At 54.3% G+C, this 18,859-nt stretch overlaps 2 protein-coding genes across 5 annotated transcripts; both read left to right on the top strand.

Annotated features, from left to right (window-relative positions):
• Positions 1-110: 110 nt before the first annotated feature.
• On the top strand, positions 111-14,772 carry Nlgn2 (neuroligin 2). 4 transcript variants are annotated; one of them, NM_001364137.1, is made up of 8 exons: positions 111-847; positions 3,218-3,913; positions 7,282-7,332; positions 9,381-9,530; positions 9,692-9,877; positions 9,987-10,179; positions 10,555-11,151; positions 11,816-14,772. In NM_001364137.1, exons 2-8 carry the CDS (start codon positions 3,457-3,459, stop codon positions 12,690-12,692), a joined length of 2,511 nt encoding a protein of 836 aa, NP_001351066.1. In that variant the 5' UTR covers positions 111-847; positions 3,218-3,456; the 3' UTR covers positions 12,693-14,772. The 4 variants fall into 4 exon arrangements, with proteins under 4 accessions (NP_001351066.1, XP_006532966.1, XP_006532965.1 ...); XM_006532903.4 differs by having other exon boundaries at positions 431-847; positions 3,781-3,913; XM_006532902.4 differs by lacking the exon at positions 7,282-7,332 and having other exon boundaries at positions 761-847.
• A 957-nt stretch (positions 14,773-15,729) lies between these two features.
• On the top strand, positions 15,730-17,024 carry Spem1 (sperm maturation 1). Its single transcript, NM_028855.1, has 3 exons — positions 15,730-15,938; positions 16,032-16,089; positions 16,261-17,024. The coding sequence occupies exons 1-3, from the start codon at positions 15,795-15,797 to the stop codon at positions 16,989-16,991; spliced, it is 933 nt and encodes a 310-aa protein (NP_083131.1). The 5' UTR covers positions 15,730-15,794; the 3' UTR covers positions 16,992-17,024.
• The last annotated feature ends 1,835 nt before the right edge of the window (positions 17,025-18,859 follow it).

Genomic DNA, 18,859 nt, shown 5'->3' with positions numbered 1-18,859 from the left:
TCACTGTCTTCAATCCCCCCCCACACTCCAGAGGGCGGGTGGGCAGGCGGGTGCAAGCGAGGGGTGTGCGCCGCTCTCTCGGCAGGGGGCGGGGGAGGCGGCCGCGCGGTGACGCGCGGGGCTGCTGCGGCTGCTCCGCCGGCGGATCATCACTCTCGAGCTGGGATGGACGCGGGGCGGGCGGGCCCTGGCGCGCAGAGCCAGGAGTCCGGGCCTCCTGGCTACTGAGCATTTCCCAAAGCCTCCCCTAGCCCTTGCCTTCCTTCCTAGGAGCCGCACCGACCTCTGCCTCGAGGCTCGGGACTCGGCCCCCGCCCTCTTCTGACTCCCCGGATCTCCCTCCCGCCCGCCCTCGGGATCGACTAGATCCCTCCCCCTCCCCGAGGATTCCGGCTGGATCCCTGCCCCTGCACCGCGGATTCTGCGCTCCGGGGCTCCGGGCCCCTAGGGATTGCCGTGGACTCCTCCTCCAGCACCCGATCCCTTAGGATCTGTCGCCTGAACCGCCTCCTGGTCCCTCGAAGCCATCCCAGAGAACCAGTGGATCTCCAATCTAGTCCTGTCCCATTGCTCCCTCCTGGCTCAGCCTTTCCCACTGCGGGGTTCCCTGTTCTTGAGCTCTCTCTGACCCTATACCCTAGCTTTCCTTTTCCTGGGGATCGACTGGATTCCGGCCCCGCCCCCCGGGGCTGGGGCGATCCCCCTCCCCCGCCGGGTGAGGCGCTGCAGGCGGGGGCTGGGCCTGCGGGGCCGCGGGGGCTCAGAGGCCGCCGCCCCCCTTCTGAAACCCGTCCGCCCCCCGCTCGGAGCCCTGGATGGAGGCACCACGGCCCCAGGGCTGATCCAGGTAGGAGCTAAGCCATGCTGGGTGGAGGGGGCTGCGCGGCGGTCCATTGGGGTCTTCCTCTTCCCATATTCCTCCCTGCGCCTGGTTTCCCTCAGCCTGCTCTGTCTGCGTGTCTCCGCCTAAGGATGCTCTCGCCGTGTCTCTGCGTCTTGGTCTCTTTGTCTCTGCCTCTCTCCAGTCCATGAATGATCCTTTGAATGGGCCCACAGACCCCGTGTGTTCCCATCTCCCCCTCCCCCTCCTTCTCCCCTTCCCGGCCAAGCCATTTTCCCCACTGCAGGAAGGGGGGGGGGCTGCGGCCTGAGCCCCCGTCCCTCAACTCTCCCCGGTTGGGGGAGTCGGGCCTGGGCTGGAATGGAAGAGCAAGGCAGAGGGATCGGGAGGAGGGGGGAGCAAGATGTGGCAGACAGAGATGAAGAGAGAAAATGGGGGAGAGAGTAATAGAAAAAAGGAGAGAGAGAGAGAGCACTTGAGGGAGAAAATCAGAGAAGGTATTTGGAGGAGAGAGCGATGAGAAACACCAAGGAGACAGAAATGAGAAAAGACTGAGGGGTGAGAGACTGAAGGCAAGAGCTGGAGCAAGCCAGTTAAGGCCAAGGAAAGATGCTCCAAGGGACCCTGTTCGGAGGAGAAAGATGGGGGGGGGGGGGCTCTAGTGGGAGGGGAAGAGAGAAAAGCTAGTTAGAGGAGAGGAGGCAAGGGGCCCAAAGTACCTTAAGGGAAAGGGGTGACTGAGGCAGGACATGATGGGAGAAGAGGGAAGAGATAGCAAGGCCCAGCCTGGCATAGGAAAAAGAGATTGGGGGGGGGTCAACTACAACCCCCCCTTCAGCTGATGGGAGAACAGGAGCCTAAAAGGACCTGAAAAGGGGAGGGCATGACTGGGTGTGAGTGGTGAGGACTCCTGTGTCCTCATCTCTGGAATAAATTGACACCTGCAGAGAGCCACCCGCGGGCTGGCGCCTGGCTCTGAAAAGCCCAGCGTCAGCAAACAGTCCTGAAGGGGGGGGTGCCAAGGGGGGGCTTACTGAAATGACCTGGGTGTCTGCCCTGCCTACCTTTTTACTGGTCCTGTTCCTGCTGCCTGGGTACCAGGGCAGCAGTAATACTGGGGACTGGCAAGGGGGAGGGGGACTGGGAAGGGGAGGGGGTGCTCCTGGGGTGAGAAGATATCTGAGGTTTGCCTCAGGACATAGGTCAAAATGCTGTGCAAAGAAGACCTCAGCCAGGGTCCAAGGCTCTTCCAGATTAGGTGGGGGGGTGTCAGTAAGCTTATTTGAGAAGCCAACCTCAGTACTGCTTCTCTTATCCCCCCTCCCCATCTGCCAAAGACCTGGTCAGTAGGGTTAGGCTCTGATGGGGCTAAGCAGGATGGGGGGAGGGGCATGTCTCTTAGGATTCTCTGTTCGCCTAGACTACCCTCCCCTCATATATACATATTTCTTCCTCTCTGATAAGATTGGGTGAAACTAGCGTTCTGACTCTTGTCCCTGTCCTCCCTCTCACGGCCCGAAGGGACTCAGCAACCAAGCAAGCCCCTTCCCCTCTTCCTCTAGACCACCCCCCTCCAGGGTTAAAGCTGCAGCCCGTTGCCGAGGTAACATTGCGGGGCAGCATCCTGTCGCCCAGCAACCGGCTGCAGGATCATGCATCTGTCCCTGGATTTGCCCCTTCAGCATCCCCTACTCACTCTAACCCCTGGCTATAGACACCCCAACTTCTAAGGGAAGACATGGAAGGGCCTGGGGAGAAAAGGACCCCAAGTGCACAGATCTTTAGGGAATGGTACACTGATGGGGACAGAAGGTACTGGGGTTTGTACAGTCCTGAGAAGGCCCAGAGGCTGGCCTGGGGTGGGGGTTCAGCGCCATGAAATTACAGCTCAGGAGTAATTAACACGTATAAACAAACCCGCCACTTCCTGCTAATTAATGACTTGGTATTTTTATTTTCTCTTCCTTGTCTATCTCATTCTCTCAGGGAAGTGGGGACTGGGACTCCTGAGTCCCTAGGGAGAGCCTGCCTGGGAGGGATAGAGGCAGGAAAGAGGCACCCTGAGTCTAGGATTCCCCCCCCTCGACCCTGCCCTGGACATTTTACCACATCTGACGCCACCCCCAACTTGTGTCTCTGCGGAGGGAAGAGGGCAGCTGGGGGAAGGGGATGTCAGGGGGCCTGCGGGTGGGAGAAAGGGGGTAACTCGATCTGAAATTCAAGCCACTAACCACTTGTCTCTTGTTTCCCCATCCTTTCCGTCCTCCCCATCCAATTTCCCTTCCCTTCTTCCACTTCTCTGTATTTTTCTGTCTGTTTGTCTGTCTGTATCTTGCACACCCTGTCCGGGTCCCCGTTCTCCCCTTCACCCGGCAGGTCGGGCCTCCCAGCACCTTCTTCTACCTTCTTCCCCTTCCCCACCCCCTACCCCCTCCATGGAGAGAAATAGACTCCTCTTCTGTCCCTTCTAACCCAGGTCCCTTCCCGTCCCCCTCCTCCTTCCTTTCCCCCGCCCCCTCCTCCCTCCTGGGGCGAGGGGGGCCTCCCTCCCTCTCCCCCCCTTCTCTCTCTCCGAGGGGGGGGTCAGGGGAGGGAGGGGGGGTCCCCCAATCAGCATGTGGCTCCTGGCGTTGTGTCTGGTGGGGCTGGCTGGGGCTCAACGGGGAGGAGGGGGTCCCGGCGGCGGCGCCCCGGGCGGCCCAGGCCTGGGCCTCGGCAGCCTCGGGGAGGAGCGCTTCCCCGTGGTGAACACAGCCTACGGGCGAGTGCGCGGTGTGCGGCGCGAGCTCAACAACGAGATCCTGGGCCCGGTCGTGCAGTTCTTGGGCGTGCCCTACGCCACGCCGCCCTTGGGCGCCCGCCGCTTCCAGCCGCCTGAGGCACCTGCCTCGTGGCCCGGCGTGCGCAACGCCACCACCCTGCCGCCCGCCTGCCCGCAGAACCTGCACGGGGCCCTGCCGGCCATCATGCTGCCTGTGTGGTTCACCGACAACTTGGAGGCGGCCGCCACCTACGTGCAGAACCAGAGCGAGGACTGCCTGTACCTCAACCTCTACGTGCCCACTGAGGACGGTAAGGGCACAGGCACAAGGCCGGGCACCCTGTAGACACAGCCCACAAACGCACACGCAGACCCTCAAGCACAGGACCGACTTCTGCCCCTAAGCTGGGCCTTGATGGGTAGTAAGGGGCAGTATGTCCCTGCAAGCCTCTGGATCCTCCGAGGTAAGGGTGCCTGCTTATCAGGCAGGCCTAGGAGCATCCCGTAAGCATCTCGCAGCAGAAACTCTGTGCTCTAGAAGGAAGGGTAGCTGGCATTAGGCCAGGCTCACCCAGCCTCCCCTGGAAAAGGCACGCAGTCAGACACTTAATCTCAATGTTGGTGGCTGGAGATGATGGAATCCTCCAAGACTTGTTCCAGCCTTGCCTCTCCACCTCCTGCCTTTCTCTCCCACATAACTACCTCCAGATTTCGGTTTCATCCATACCACTCAGAGTCCCCGTCCTCGGGCCAACCTGCCCTGACTTCTATCATATGGCACCTGTCAGTCCCTTACCTGAGTTGAGTCAGTGGTATTCAGTGACTTCTTGTGGGAGATTTCTGTCTCCTATACCAACATCCCTCCACATCCCTGAAGGGTCAGGGGAGCTTCTTAGCAAAGGTCCCATCAGAACATCCTGCTTGAGTTTGAGATGCTGTTTTTGTGAATGAACTCCTGTTTGCTGTAGGACAGCTCTGTACCCCAGCGCTTACTGCCAGTAGCTTTCCCCTCACCAACCTTCTGCACACCAAGATTAATCAGAATGTTTTCCAGACACACACACACACACACACACGAAAACCAGCACCACAAACAGCTTCCACATCGCCCTTTTGACATATAATCTCGCCACTCCAAAACATCCCAGAATGTCCACAGAACTGACTGTCTGCTGCATGCTTCCTCCAGCTAGTTTCTGGTAACTTTACATGCAGGCCTGGTAACCAGGAGCCCCGAATGAATCCTGTACCTCCTCATTGTGTACTCAAGTTCTACAGTAACTGAGACTCAGAGGCTTAAAATGACCATTTGTCCAGCTGGCCATGTGTTCCGGTATCTTACAAGTTATAGCTCTCAACCCCTTCACAGAGTACACATGCCCAATATTTCCCTGACATGGTATTCCCATTGCCCACATGGGTCCCAACCTTCCCTTAATCCTGGATGTCAATCCTGTATCCCTGGATGCTCTGGTAACCTCCGCGAGTGCAGTTTTTATATCCACATAACCTTGAGATCACCCTCCTGAAAGGTCCAATACGAACACCTTTACCTTGCACCAAGATTGCTCTTATGCCAATCACAGGATGACTGGTATACCTTAAACCTGCCCATGTCCATGCTAATACTTCCCATATGGACCACCTTCTGTCCCGTAGTCCAGCCCTGCATTCTAGATGACTGCCCCTCCCCAGGTAAAATCGTGACTTCTAACAGCTTAGCCACAAGGTTCTGCTGCCCTCTCCCTCTCCCAGCGTCCTCTTCCACCTCCCTTCCTTTACCACTTCTGCACCTTATCTCCCTGAAGTGTTCGCTCATCCTCTCATCTCACCACTGCTACCCACTGATTCTCCATCACCGTGTATGTATGTGTGTATGTGTATGTGTGTGTGTGTGTGTATACACGTATGTACGCGCGTGCACATGCACACGTGATTTTGAGACCGGGTCTTATTCTGTAGCCTAGGTTGGTCTAGAACTCACAAGGAAGCTCAGGTCCCTCTGTGAACTTTTGATAATCCTCCTGCCCTAACCTCCTGAGAGCTGGGTTTATGAGCCACCATGATCAATAGCACCCACACTTTCACATAAGCTATCTACCCCATGTCTTACTCATGGGGACGTTCTCATCATGCCTATGCGAACCATCTATCACTTGTCACCGCTGGACTGTCCACTCCATCTGCACACAGATCGTTCCCTCCCTCCCTCCCTCCCTCCCTCCCTTCCTCCCTCCCTCCACTCTACGCCTTCCCACACCTATATTTTTAACCGTTGCATATTGCAGACCTGATTGGGGCCTGACACATTCAGGTGATCTCACTAAATCTTCACACCAGCTCTAGGAGGAAGTGTTTCACACACACACGCGCACACACACACACACACACACACACACACACACACACACACACACTTCACAGTCTCACGGTCATGAATACTCTGCTGCCTTCATCCTAATCCATATCCTCTCACAAAATAGAGGCCCTGGTCCCAAGTTCACCAAGTGGATCATCATTGATAGTGCTAGTCTGAGCTTTGTTGACCCCACCCTTTCTTGAGTTCTGGGGAGAACCAGTTAGCCTGGGGAACTCCCTGAGACTCTTCAGCCTCAGTTCTCCCCTGACTAACCCCCAAATCCAAAAGAAGTCTAACACCAGTCTCTGGGTTCTGCTGGGACTTTTGCTGATCTTAGCCTTACTTGCTCTCCCAGCACGACATCTACTTTATGTATTAGACTGGCTTAAGGCACTGTTTCCTAATGTTAGCAGAATGAATGCCCCAAGAGGGGAGGAGGGCTCTTTTGCAGTGGACCTAGGGTGGGGCTGGTGATTCTAAGGGAAAATCACAATTTGGTGGGGAGGAGAAGAGGCCTGGGCAGGGGCTGAGGTGGGCGGGAGTGTGGAGGGATAAGCTGGAGTGGAGGGCAAGACCTGATGACCCTTTTCCCTGCTTTGCCCATATTGGGGAAGTGGGATGAGAAGCCAGGCCTGTGAGTGTGGATGGAAGAGAAGTGCTGGGGGTGAGGCTGGATAGGGGCCAGGGGCAGCCTAGCTGACCTACCCATAGCCCTTCTGTTGGCAGCAGGGGCTTCTGGAATCAATGAGCAATGGGGTGGTCTGTCTGAAAACCATCCTGCCTTCTGACCTCCAGACCAGTTCAGAGGGAAGTAGAGTCCTTTCTGCACAGCCTCCTCTTACAGCCTCAAGTGGACAGCCCATAGCATGCGGCTGGCCCTGAAAGGAGTCTGCCTGAAAGGTGGCCCGGGTGGCAAGCCAGCCTTGGTGTCCCTAGGCCCCCCCTACCCCCATTCCCCTAACACTATTTCATTTCCAGCAAGTAGCAAACACACCAAAAAGCCAACAAGCCCTTTCCAATTAAGTCACTGTGTCTCAAGACAGCCTCCGCCCCCTCAGGCACCCCACCCCTCAAACCCACCTTTTCTTTGGGGCATGACTTTTTCTGGGGAGGGGAAAAATTGGGTTATAGAAACGTTTTTCTCTTTTCTTGGTTTCTTTTTCTTGCAAACAGATTTTGCTTTTTTTGGCTTATTTTTTCTGCCTCTCCCCCCTCCCCTTTTCTGCTTTCTCTCCTCCCCTCCCCATCTACCGCCTCCCCTGACCCCATCTTTCCCCACAAAATTGTCCTTTTTTCTCTGTTTTGTGTTCCCGGTCTTAGGTCCGCTCACAAAAAAACGTGACGAGGCGACGCTCAATCCGCCAGACACAGGTAGATTTAAAAATCCCGCTGCTGCATGTGGTTGCTCTGAGGAGGACTCTGATGGCCCTGCCCCTAACTCAATGTCCCCACAGCTCTCAAGGCCCCCCAGTCGTTCTCCCAACTAAAAATGCAAAAGAAAAAAGAAAAGAAAAAATTTTAATAATTGGAAAAAAGAATTATGAAAACGTCAAACTAAATTTGAACAATGTTGGACCCGCTAGTTGACCTGAGAGAAAGGCTAGCCATGGTGAAATAAGGTGAAAAGAGAAAAAGGAATTGGATTGCCAGAAAAAAAAATTTTTTTTTTTTTGGATAAAATGCTGAGTTTGAAAGAAATCTGGACTGTTTTGCAACATGTGAAATGTACCATTTGACCGGAAAAAAAAAAGTTTTAATCTGAAGCAAAATAATATTTGAAAAAATTTGACAAATTAATGACATTAATCAAAACATTAGAAACCTGCTATGATTTCTAACTAAAGCCTGTCAGATTTAAAAAAAAAAAGTGAACATCTGAAATGAATCAAATAATTCGAAAATTTTTAAAAACAGGGCCCAATATCTTGAAGTTTCACCACAAAATTTTGAAATAATGCAAAGAATTTTTTTCTTGTTTTCTTTTTTTCCCAGATGGAGCTTTTTTTTGTTTTTTCTTTTCTTGTTGAATCTGCCCCAAGATCTTCTTGCTTTTTGGTTGTCGTTTTTTTCTTTCTTTCTTCTTTCTTGATCCTGGTTTTTGTTGTTGGTTTTGAATTCTTGTTGCCCCGCCCCTCTTCCTGCTCCTTCCCTTTCTAATATCCTCCCCCCCCAAACAGGGAGAGGTCTGGGGGAGGGCGGGAGAGAAGGAGGACATTTAGGGTAGGCCCCTGGAAGGAAGGAAGCAAGCAAGCAAGCAAGCAAGCAAGCAAGCAAGCAAGCAAGCGCACTGTGAGGTTAAGGCTGGGAGGAGGAACAATGTCTTGGGATGCGCACAGAGAGAACTCCGGCCAAAGAAGTCCAGAGACCAGGGCAGAGGGCAGAAAGGGCCTGTCCTACGACTTGCAGGTTGACCTTCTGTCAGGCTGCGGGAGATGGTACAGGTGCTGGAGACCAGCTGTAGGGTCTAAGCCCAGCTCCCATGGCAGGCAAATGTTAGGCAAGAGCTCTACCACTGAGCTAGAGCCCAAGAGCATGCTAACAGTTCAAAGAGAGCTGGAGCCGACCCCAGCCTTGAGACTCAGAGATATCCTTAGCTAGTAGTGGGAATCGGGCCATATAGTCTTGAGGATTCTGACAGGCTCTCCTGGACTCCCAGCCACCCTCTTTAGGAATTTTCACAACGTTGTCCAGTCCAGAGCTTCATGGCCTGCTACGTGTGGCAGCCATCTAAAGGATTCTTTGGATATGGCACCACGAGGGCTTCAGTGTAGGAGAGGCCAGTTTGGAGGGTGGAGAGTCCAAGAGTCAGAGCTTTACCATGACTTCATTAAGCAGGCTCTTTCCCACCCTGCCTCCTCCTGCCACAGTAATTAGGCTGGGGGTTGCCATGGTAACTGGGGAGGTGACCTAGAAAGGAATTAGGGCGGGGAGGAGACCAAGCCCCCAGGGACCCTAAGGCCTGGCACCCCTCACCCACAGACTAGGGTGCCATGTGGAGCTGAGGCCCAAGCCTGAGTCTGAGGAGATGCCAGGGCCTCCCAGCACCTCCAGCCCTAGTCCCGGCCTTAGTCCGCTCTCACCAGGAGCAGGAAGGAGACTTGTGTGTGTGGAGCAGCCCTGAGGAGGGCCACTTCCTACCTTTGGCCTCTGTTGGGCTTCTTGGAAAGTGTGTCCAACATTTGGTGGAGTGCTTGGACCCATGCTGGCCAGTGATGAGGAGGGACCTTCCTCTAGGCTTAGCTGGGGAGGGAGGGAGGGAGGGGAATCCGGTCTTGCCCCCCGCCAGGGATGTTAGTGACAAGTCCCCTGAGCTCCAGGCTGGTCCTCAGAAGGTCTGGGAGCTCCAAAGTGCTGCTTCTGGTCTGACTGTGTCCTTGTCCCCGATCTCCCGGCCCACCTGCCACCCCCTTCCCTCGCAGATATCCGGGACTCTGGGAAGAAACCGGTCATGCTGTTTCTACACGGCGGCTCCTACATGGAAGGCACCGGGAACATGTTTGACGGCTCAGTCCTGGCTGCCTATGGCAATGTCATCGTAGTCACACTCAACTACCGTCTTGGGGTGCTCGGTGAGGGTGGGCAGCCAACTCTTGGGGGGCAAGGTCTGGGAAGCAGTCCTGGTGGGCAGGGTCCTCCCAAGTACGCTGATAGACTTACGCTGCATTAAGCCCCTGGCTGAGAGGCAAGGATGCTGTGACACCTCCAGGGAGTACCCTTCTTCTACCCCTAGGTTTTCTCAGCACTGGTGACCAGGCTGCAAAAGGCAACTATGGGCTCCTGGACCAGATCCAGGCCCTGCGCTGGCTCAGTGAAAACATTGCCCACTTTGGAGGTGACCCTGAACGCATCACTATCTTTGGGTCTGGTGCAGGGGCCTCCTGTGTCAACTTGCTGATCCTTTCCCACCACTCAGAAGGTACCAGCAGCCTCCTCACCTGCCTTCCCTTCCCAAAGCCTGGACCCTACCAATCCTCTCCTTCCTTTGGCTGATAACAGCCTAGCCTGAGGTCTGCCTGTCCCACCAGGACTGTTCCAGAAGGCCATTGCTCAAAGTGGTACTGCCATTTCCAGCTGGTCTGTCAACTACCAGCCGCTCAAGTACACGCGGCTGCTGGCGGCCAAAGTGGGCTGTGACCGAGAAGACAGCACTGAAGCTGTGGAGTGTCTGCGCCGGAAGTCTTCCCGGGAGCTAGTGGACCAGGATGTACAGCCTGCCCGGTATGGGGGTGGGAGAGGGCTGGGTCCAGGTCTCTGCTTTCCTAACTGGTTCCAAGGAGGTTGAGGTGAGAGGTTCTTGGAGGCAATCTAACTGGGCAAGGAGAAGTGGGCTTCAGAAACCCCTAGTGGCTGTTGGTTAGCAGCCCTCCTTATGTGGAGGTCACCATACCACATAGATCAAGCACAGGGTTTCACAGAATGCTTTAGGAGGATATCCTGAGGGGCCAGAATGCCCTGAAGGACTGACTCTGTGAGTCTATGGGTCATGGAAAAAGGTCTTCTAGGCAGAGGGAGCTACCTATGTGTGGCTTAGGAGACCATGGGCCCAGGGGAGGCCAGCAACCGGATGGTGAGACCTTGCCCCCTTCTCTCCAGCTACCACATTGCCTTTGGGCCTGTGGTGGACGGCGACGTAGTCCCTGATGACCCCGAGATCCTCATGCAACAGGGGGAATTCCTCAACTACGACATGCTCATTGGTGTCAACCAGGGAGAGGGTCTCAAGTTCGTGGAGGACTCTGCAGAGAGTGAGGACGGTGTGTCTGCCAGCGCCTTTGACTTCACCGTCTCCAACTTTGTGGACAACTTGTACGGGTACCCAGAAGGCAAGGACGTGCTTCGAGAGACCATCAAGTTCATGTACACGGACTGGGCTGACAGGGACAATGGCGAGATGCGGCGGAAGACCCTGCTGGCGCTCTTTACCGACCACCAGTGGGTCGCCCCGGCTGTGGCCACCGCCAAGCTGCATGCCGACTACCAGTCCCCCGTCTACTTTTACACTTTCTACCACCACTGCCAGGCAGAGGGCCGGCCAGAGTGGGCAGACGCAGCGCACGGGGACGAGCTGCCCTACGTCTTTGGTGTCCCCATGGTGGGCGCCACTGACCTCTTCCCCTGCAACTTCTCCAAGAACGATGTCATGCTCAGCGCAGTAGTCATGACCTATTGGACCAACTTCGCCAAGACTGGGTGAGGGCCAGAGGGCCTAGTGGGGCTGGGTGGGGCACCCTTGTAGGCTGAGGTCCCCTTGCCTTCTTTCACAAAGCCATCACTCTAGGAAGACACAGGCTCTTACATGCCCTTGCTCTCCTGAGACAAACTACTGAACACCTTTGTATCAGATACGGAGGGGGTTGGAGATTCAATAGTGTTAGAAAGGTCTCTGTCTTTTCTGGGAGTAGGCTTTCTTAGGTAGCTTTTGGTGCAACTTGGTCTGCATCTAAGTATAGAGAATGTCTGTCTGTCTGTCTGTCTGTTGCTATGTCTCTGTCTCTTTCCTGAGGTCCACTGACTTATCTGCCCTCTTTGGTTTTTACCTCTTGGCTGCTCTCACCAGAACTGTCTTCCTGGCCTGTAGCTCAGTGCCCGTCTCTCCATTTCTCAGCTCTGTGTCACTGCATATCTCTTCAAACTTCATCTCTGTCTTTCTCTGTGTCTCTCTCATCTCCCATGTCTCTGCCTCTCTCTCTCTCTCTGTGCCTCTCTCTCTTAGGCATGCACCACTATGTCTAACCTTTTCTAGTTGTAGGTGTTTCCTGGTCTCTAAATCTCAGACTTCTCCCTCCCCTTCTGCTGCTCCATCCTCCTTCTGAGCCTCACCCTCACTCCTTTCCTTGCCCTCCTGTGCCCACAGTGACCCCAACCAGCCTGTGCCACAGGACACCAAGTTCATCCACACCAAGCCCAACCGCTTTGAAGAGGTAGTGTGGAGCAAGTTCAACAGCAAGGAAAAGCAGTATCTGCACATAGGCTTGAAACCACGCGTGCGCGACAACTACCGTGCCAACAAGGTGGCCTTCTGGCTGGAGCTCGTGCCCCACCTGCACAACCTGCACACAGAGCTCTTCACCACCACCACTCGCCTGCCTCCCTATGCCACACGCTGGCCACCTCGCACACCTGGTCCTGGCACTTCCGGCACACGCCGTCCTCCCCCACCTGCCACTCTGCCACCTGAGTCTGATATTGACCTAGGCCCAAGGGCCTATGACCGCTTCCCCGGTGACTCGAGGGACTACTCCACGGAGCTAAGCGTGACTGTGGCAGTGGGTGCCTCCCTCCTCTTCCTCAACATCCTTGCCTTTGCCGCCCTCTATTACAAGCGGGACCGGCGCCAGGAGCTGCGGTGCCGGAGGCTTAGCCCACCAGGAGGCTCAGGCTCAGGTGTGCCTGGTGGGGGCCCCCTGCTTCCCACTGCTGGCCGTGAGCTACCCCCGGAGGAGGAGCTAGTATCGCTGCAGCTGAAGCGGGGTGGTGGTGTTGGGGCGGACCCTGCTGAGGCCCTGCGCCCTGCCTGTCCACCCGACTATACCCTGGCCTTGCGCCGGGCACCGGACGATGTGCCTCTCTTGGCCCCCGGGGCCCTAACCCTGCTGCCTAGTGGCCTGGGGCCCCCGCCCCCGCCCCCACCCCCTTCTCTCCATCCCTTTGGGCCCTTCCCACCCCCACCCCCTACTGCTACCAGCCACAACAACACGCTACCCCATCCCCACTCCACCACTCGGGTATAGGGGGCGGCTTTGGGAGGTCTGCCTCCCTAGCCCTCCCAGCCCAGGCCACTTGAAGGCAGGGAGGAGGACTTGGCACCGGGCTTTGCCCCCGTGGATTTGTCAGACTTCGTGGAGCAGTGTTAAGGTGGACATGGGATTCCTCACTGGGAAGAGAGTTTTTCCCATGCAGAGAGCCCCATTATCTCCTCTGGACCTGGGCCTTCGAACACCTGGGGGGTATTTTTTGCCCTCCGTTGGGACACCAGTCTTCGGTGTGTGGAAATGTGGAAGTCCTTTTGCCCATGTGAAGACATGCTTTCCTCAGGGGGGGGGGGTGTTTTCCCATGTGCAGGGTGAGGTTTGTTTGGTTTTTTTGTTTTTGGTTGGTTGGTTGGGTTTTTTTTTGTTTTTGTTTTATTCGGGGGGGGGGGTTGTTTGTTTGTTTGTTTGTTTTGCCGCCCTGGACACATGTTTGCCTCCTCCAAGAATTTCTGCGGGGATTTGTATCCCATGCCTTCGTCTTCTCCTCCCCGTCCAACTCCCTGGAGACCCTGGAAGTGATGTGTGCACATCCGGTGACCCTTGGCCACCAGACAATACAGGGAGGTACCTGGGGAGCAGCTAGGAAATCACAGGCCCCCTGGACCCCGCTCCCCACCCACCCCTGAATAGCATGTTTCTCCCCCATGGCACAAGGCAGGTGAAGCCCGTGCTCCCTGGAAGCCCTCACCTTCCACAGACAACAGAGATTTCCTGCTAGAGGAAAGGGGGAATCTCTGTGCATCCCAGCGCTGCCTGGAAACTTACCTTCCCACGGCCCAGGACGCATTTCATCGAATGGAAACATGTTCTTGCATGTGGATGTGTGTTTCCCAGGCAGAGGGTCCTGCGCCCCCCAGCACTCCCCTGCCCTCTCCCACACCTCAGGTCCAGCGCACACTTCCTCCTTGCATAGCAGGTGGGAGCAGACTTCTAATGGACAGAAGCCACGTGGGAAGTAGAGACTTGGAGGGAGACGCCGAGGTGGGAGGATGGGGGGCATGGCACATGTCACACAAGAGGCCATGCATGTTTAACCTAAGCCCTCAAGGGGGCCTGAGGACAGCCTTTTCCTCAGTCCTTGAGATCATTGCTCATCCGTGCCAAACTGGGTAGATGGGTTGGGAGACTCTCAAAATGTGCCAAGGATCCCCTACGTTCTAGTCCAGGGAAGGGAAACGCCAGGAGCAGGTGGCAGCTAAGGTGGTCCCCCGCAACCCTCCCACTTGTGTCTCACCCCCATGTCATTTCTCCTTCTCTGCCTTGGTTCCTCTTTCTCCATCACTGGCTCCTTCTTTGATGCTCTCTCCCCATCTCAGGGTCAGACCAGCCTTCTCTCTTTACCTTCTTTAACCTGTCTCCCCTCCCTGGTTGGTTGAGTTGAAGAAGAAGAAAGAAAGCTGAGGAGAGGGGGAAGGGAGGAGTCAGGGAAAAAGGTTACATGGACAGGCTGGGGAAGAGAATGAGGTCAGCCGTACCAAGGAGCAGATGGAGGGGCTGTGGGGGACAGGGCAGACACCAGCAGGAAGATTTTGAAAGGAAATATGGGGAGCAGCTGCCTAGAGGTCTTTGGATTTGGACCTCTTGGGGAAAAGAACGCTGTCAGGAAGGGTTTTAAGGGACACCAGTGGAGGTGTGGCTGAATCTTCATGTATTGTTTGGCTTTCTGAGGGATGTTAGTGCCAAACTTGTATAGGAGTGGGGTGCTGTCTTCCACTGACACCCAGGTCCAGAATCCTTGGTCTTGAGCCCCTGTCCTTTCTCCATCCCCCATGGAAATGTAGTTCTTTTCTGGCCCTTTCCCCTGCCTGGTCTAGCAACTCTTGGAACAGCCATGCCTTCCAAAAGCTATCAACCTGGGCCCTGAGCCCTGTAAGCAGATGCCCCAGAGCTGGGGTGTGAGAGAGGGGCTGGGGGACCCCACGATACAGCCACGGACTCCAATGCCCGGCCCCTTTCCAAATAATCCCATGCCCCCACCCCAACCCTTTGCGGCTCTGTACACATTTTTAAACCTGGCAAAAGATGAAGAGAATATTGTAAATATAAAAGTTTAACTGTTGGTTGTGTTGTCTCCTGTCGTGTTAGAAGGTAGGTGGAGGGTGGAGAGGGTACCCAGCTCTGGTTGTACCTGTCTTGTTAGAAGGGGGTGGGAAGAAGTGCCCAACCCTTTTCAGAAAATAACTCTTAAGATCTGAGGAGAAATGGCAAAGGGAAAAGTCTCCATCCTGACGGGATTGGATGGTTAAGATAGAGACCAGGATGGGATTGGATGGTTAACATAGAGACCAGGATGGACAAATAGTCAGAAACACTTATAATCATAGCATTCAGGCCACTGCGGGGGGTGGGGTGGGGCAGGAACTCAAGACCAGCCTGAGCTAAATACGAGATCCCATCTTTAAAATAAAAGTGCTGGCTGGGCAGTGTTGGCACATGCCTTTAATCCCAGCACACGGGAGGCAGAGGCAGGCTGATCTCTTGAGTTTGAGGCCAGCCTGGTCTACAAAGTGAGTTCCAGGACAGCCAGGGATACACAGAGAAACCCTGTCTTGAAAATAACAACAAAAAAGATAAAAATGTTGGACATGGTGTATGTTGTAATTCTAGGACTGGAGTAGTAATGACAGGGAACACGGGAGTTCAAGGTCACTCCTGCCTACATAGAAAGTTTGAGGCCATCTTAGGCTACATGAGACCCTGTCTCAAGTCAAACAAAACAAAACAAAAGGTCAGCAACTATGTTTGTGTGGTCCAGGGCCTGGTGCTTTAGAAGACATAAAAACTGATGAGGGCAGATGCCCAATAGATTAGAAAGCCAGTGTGTTCACCCAGGAGGCTGGCTCTAAGAAAGGATGCAAAGAAAGGGTCTGGCTCCTGCCGAGGCCTGGGCTAAGGCTGGGGGGGGGGGGCAACCCTGGGCCTTGCACCTTGAGAGTATCATCTTAGCACATTATGAGGGAAAGCCCCAACCTCATTGTGACCCGGTCACTCTCAGGACTTTCTGGGTCAGACTGGCAGGCTAGTGGGCATTAGGGGTAGTGGGCTGGGGGCCTAAGGGCCCTGGTGGCCCTAGGGACCACCATGGCCATGGCTGAGCGGCCTCGGCCTGGGTGGGCCTCGTATCAAAACCCCAACATCAACAACTGCCAGGACATGGGAAACTCCATTCTGCTGCTCTTGGGTCTTATCGTCTGTATTAACATTGGCATCAATTTGGTGACCCTGGTCAGGGATGGAGGGTGTGGTTGGGGAGGCTGGGTGGGAGGCAGGCCTGGTTCCACGGACCTACCTGTGGTCACCATGTCCTCCTATACCTAGCTCTGGAGCCGAATCCGCATCCTCTTACACCGAATGTTCCATATCATTTGTGAAAAAGGTAAGGAAGGCTAGGGGTTGGGGCCTAGCAGGGGCAGAAACCAAGCGCTCTATTCCACCTGACCCTAAGCTGGCTCCTTAAGACGGAGTTGCAGCTTCTCTTTCAAAGCCCCCACCTCCCATCCATCTCTCTAGAAGCTAGCCTTTCCAACAACCTCACTTCTCCCTACAGAAACCAGTACTTCACTTGGGAAGCTGGTCCAGCCCTTGAGGAAGCAGACCTACCCCAAAGTCCATCTTCGATGTACCATGGACCCTGTGAAGATGACTGTGACCCCCCCACCCACTCGTCGTCGTTACCGCCATCGAGCGCCTCCATCTCGCCGTGCCCGCTGCCCCATAGCTTGGGCCCCTGATACTGATGATGAGAAACCTCCACATCAGCACCCTGCAATCTGTTCCCGCCACTGGAATGACTCTAAGGATTGGGAAGGCTTTCAATCTATGCAGGAGGTGTGGGAACCTTGGACTCAGGATGGTCTAGAGCAACCTCCCCAGACCATCCGCTTCCAGCCAGCAGTAGAGGCCAGGCCTCTCAAATCGGAAATCCGGTCAGACCAGGGCCTAGAGGCCTATGTGTATACTGTAAATCCTCCACCTCCCAGTCCAGAGGCTTTGAGCCATAAAAACAATGCGGCAGGGTCAGGGGGATGTGTTGAGGGTGAGCAAGCACAGGGCCAGCCTGTCTCACCATCCTTTCTGGGTCCAGCAAATGTCCCTGAAATACCCCGGCGCCATTCATCAGGCCGAATAGTCTATGATGCCCGAGATGTGAGGAGAAGGTTACGAGAACTCACCCAGGAGGTGGAGGCTCTGTCCCACTGTTACCCCTTGGTCTCTGGATCCAGCGCAGCTGAGGGGACAGGCAAAGATTGGGTGTATCGTCCCCTGAAGGGAAGGTGACTGGGGACAAAAAAATAAAAAATAAAAAAGAGAGGAAGTGGTTTGTGGTGATATGGAGAGAAGTGATCCTCACAGTACCCAGAATTTCTGGTCACTAAGAGAATGATCTCCCTGGACACGGCCCAGAGATCCCCGGGGCCCTTGTCAATGTCTTGCCCTCCTAGGTCCTGTCCTGAGCCTTTCTAAGGTCCTTCTTGGTTCCAAGACACCCAACTGCTTCCACCTTGCTCTTAGTGTCCAGAGAGCCACCAAGTCAATTGAGACCCTCAGGTGGTCCTGAGCTGGAGGATAGACCTCAGGCCCCATGGCCCTAACTCAGAGGTCTGAGGAGCCCAGGCTTAGACTACAGGTCTAGCAAAAACATGGTTCCCCTAATGCTCTGGTTTCTTTGGGCCAATTGCTGAGGAGGGAGGGTCTCTAGGCTCTCGCAATCTCCCAGGCAGAACCTCAATTTCCCGCAACCTTTGAGAATAGACTTAGAAGCAGGAGGTAAAATAATAGGGACATCTCAGGAGGTGACTTCCCGTAACTGTCTTAGCTTCTGTGATCTTATGTCTGTCCATGTCACAAAGGAAAGGTGGAAGCTCAGGCCAAGTGACTTGCTTGTGGCTACAGATACCAGGGACCATGTTCACAGCCTTAAGACTCTCTAACCCCCACCCCAACCCGCACAGCCATTCCTGCTGGCAGATAAATTCTCAATGCCAGTGAATCACCCCAGCCTACTTTACCATGTAATCTCTTCTGAATTTTCCATCCACTGGCCAGCAGAGAAACTGATACCCTGCCCTGCTCCTAAATGACTGAGATTCTCCCATGCACACAGTTTTCTGCAAATCACCATATATATATATATATATGTATTGTTCATTATACTCAATTTGCTAACACATAATCCCAGTACTCAGGAGGGCTGAGGCAGGAGGGTTATTGCAAGTTCAAAGCTAGATAGGTTTACATAGCCAGTTCTGGGCTAGACATGACTAAAATAGCAAGACATTCTATCAGCAAAACAAAACCTCCAAAGAGAAGTTATTGATAATGTTAATTTTATTCTGTTACATACTTGTAAAGGTACGGTATGTTTGAAGATGCCGGGAACAGAACTTGGTCCTCTGCAAGAGCAGTAGGCACTCTGAACTGCTGAGCCATCTCTATTTAAACAAGCCAGCCAGGCAGTGGTGGTGCACACCTTTAGTCCCAGCACTTGGGAGGCAGAGGCAGGCAGATTTCTGAGTTCAAGGACAGCCTGGTCTACAGAGTGAGTTCCAGGACAGTCAAGGCTACACAGAGAAACCCTGTCTTGAAAAACAAAACAAAACAAAAAACCAAGCCAAACCAAAACCTTTCAGTCAGGGTGCTTCTTTTTCTTTTTTTTTTTTTAAGATTTATTTATTGATTATATGTAAGTACACTGTAGCTGTCTTCAGACACACCAGAAGAGGGAGTCAGATCTTGTTACGGATGGTTGTGAGAGCCACCATGTGGTTGCTGGGATTTGAACTCAGGACCTTTGGAAGAGCAGTCCAGTGCTCTTACCTGCTGAGCCATCTCACCAGCCCAGGGTGCTTCTTTCATAGATTTGTGATTGTTAACCTAGTTTACTCGAAAGTCCCCTTCTACTGTCATATCAGCAATTACATCTTTATACTGCATGTAACATGTAATTTTTCCAATGCTGAGTAAATGGCAAGTATTCTACTGCTTTATACTGTATGTGTGTGTGAGGTAGTGGTGGTGTTGATTTATCGAGATGGTATCTCTAGCTCCAGGATGGCCTGAAACTAGACTGCTTCCTGCCTCAGCCTCTCCAGCAGCTAGGGCTGCCAAACCCATTGCTACCATACTATGCTGTGGTTTTCTCGAGG

This window comes from Mus musculus, chromosome 11 (genome assembly GCF_000001635.26).
Source record: "Mus musculus strain C57BL/6J chromosome 11, GRCm38.p6 C57BL/6J".
In the NCBI taxonomy this organism is placed as follows: Eukaryota; Metazoa; Chordata; class Mammalia; order Rodentia; family Muridae; genus Mus; species Mus musculus.
The sequence above is the reverse complement of the archived record's forward strand: the minus strand, read 5'-3'. Positions and strand labels throughout refer to the sequence as shown.

Excerpts from the sequence above, each read along its gene's own strand:
- Nlgn2 (NM_001364137.1), top strand. The coding sequence starts at position 3,457 with ATGTGGCTCCTGGCGTTGTGTCTGGTGGGGCTGGCTGGGGCTCAACGG. Across the intron at positions 3,914-7,281 it reads CTACGTGCCCACTGAGGACG|GTCCGCTCACAAAAAAACGT; the intron begins GTAAGGGCACAG and ends TCCCGGTCTTAG. Across the intron at positions 9,531-9,691 it reads CTACCGTCTTGGGGTGCTCG|GTTTTCTCAGCACTGGTGAC; the intron begins GTGAGGGTGGGC and ends TTCTACCCCTAG.
- Spem1 (NM_028855.1), top strand. The coding sequence starts at position 15,795 with ATGGCCATGGCTGAGCGGCCTCGGCCTGGGTGGGCCTCGTATCAAAAC. Across the intron at positions 15,939-16,031 it reads GCATCAATTTGGTGACCCTG|CTCTGGAGCCGAATCCGCAT; the intron begins GTCAGGGATGGA and ends TCCTATACCTAG. Across the intron at positions 16,090-16,260 it reads CCATATCATTTGTGAAAAAG|AAACCAGTACTTCACTTGGG; the intron begins GTAAGGAAGGCT and ends TTCTCCCTACAG.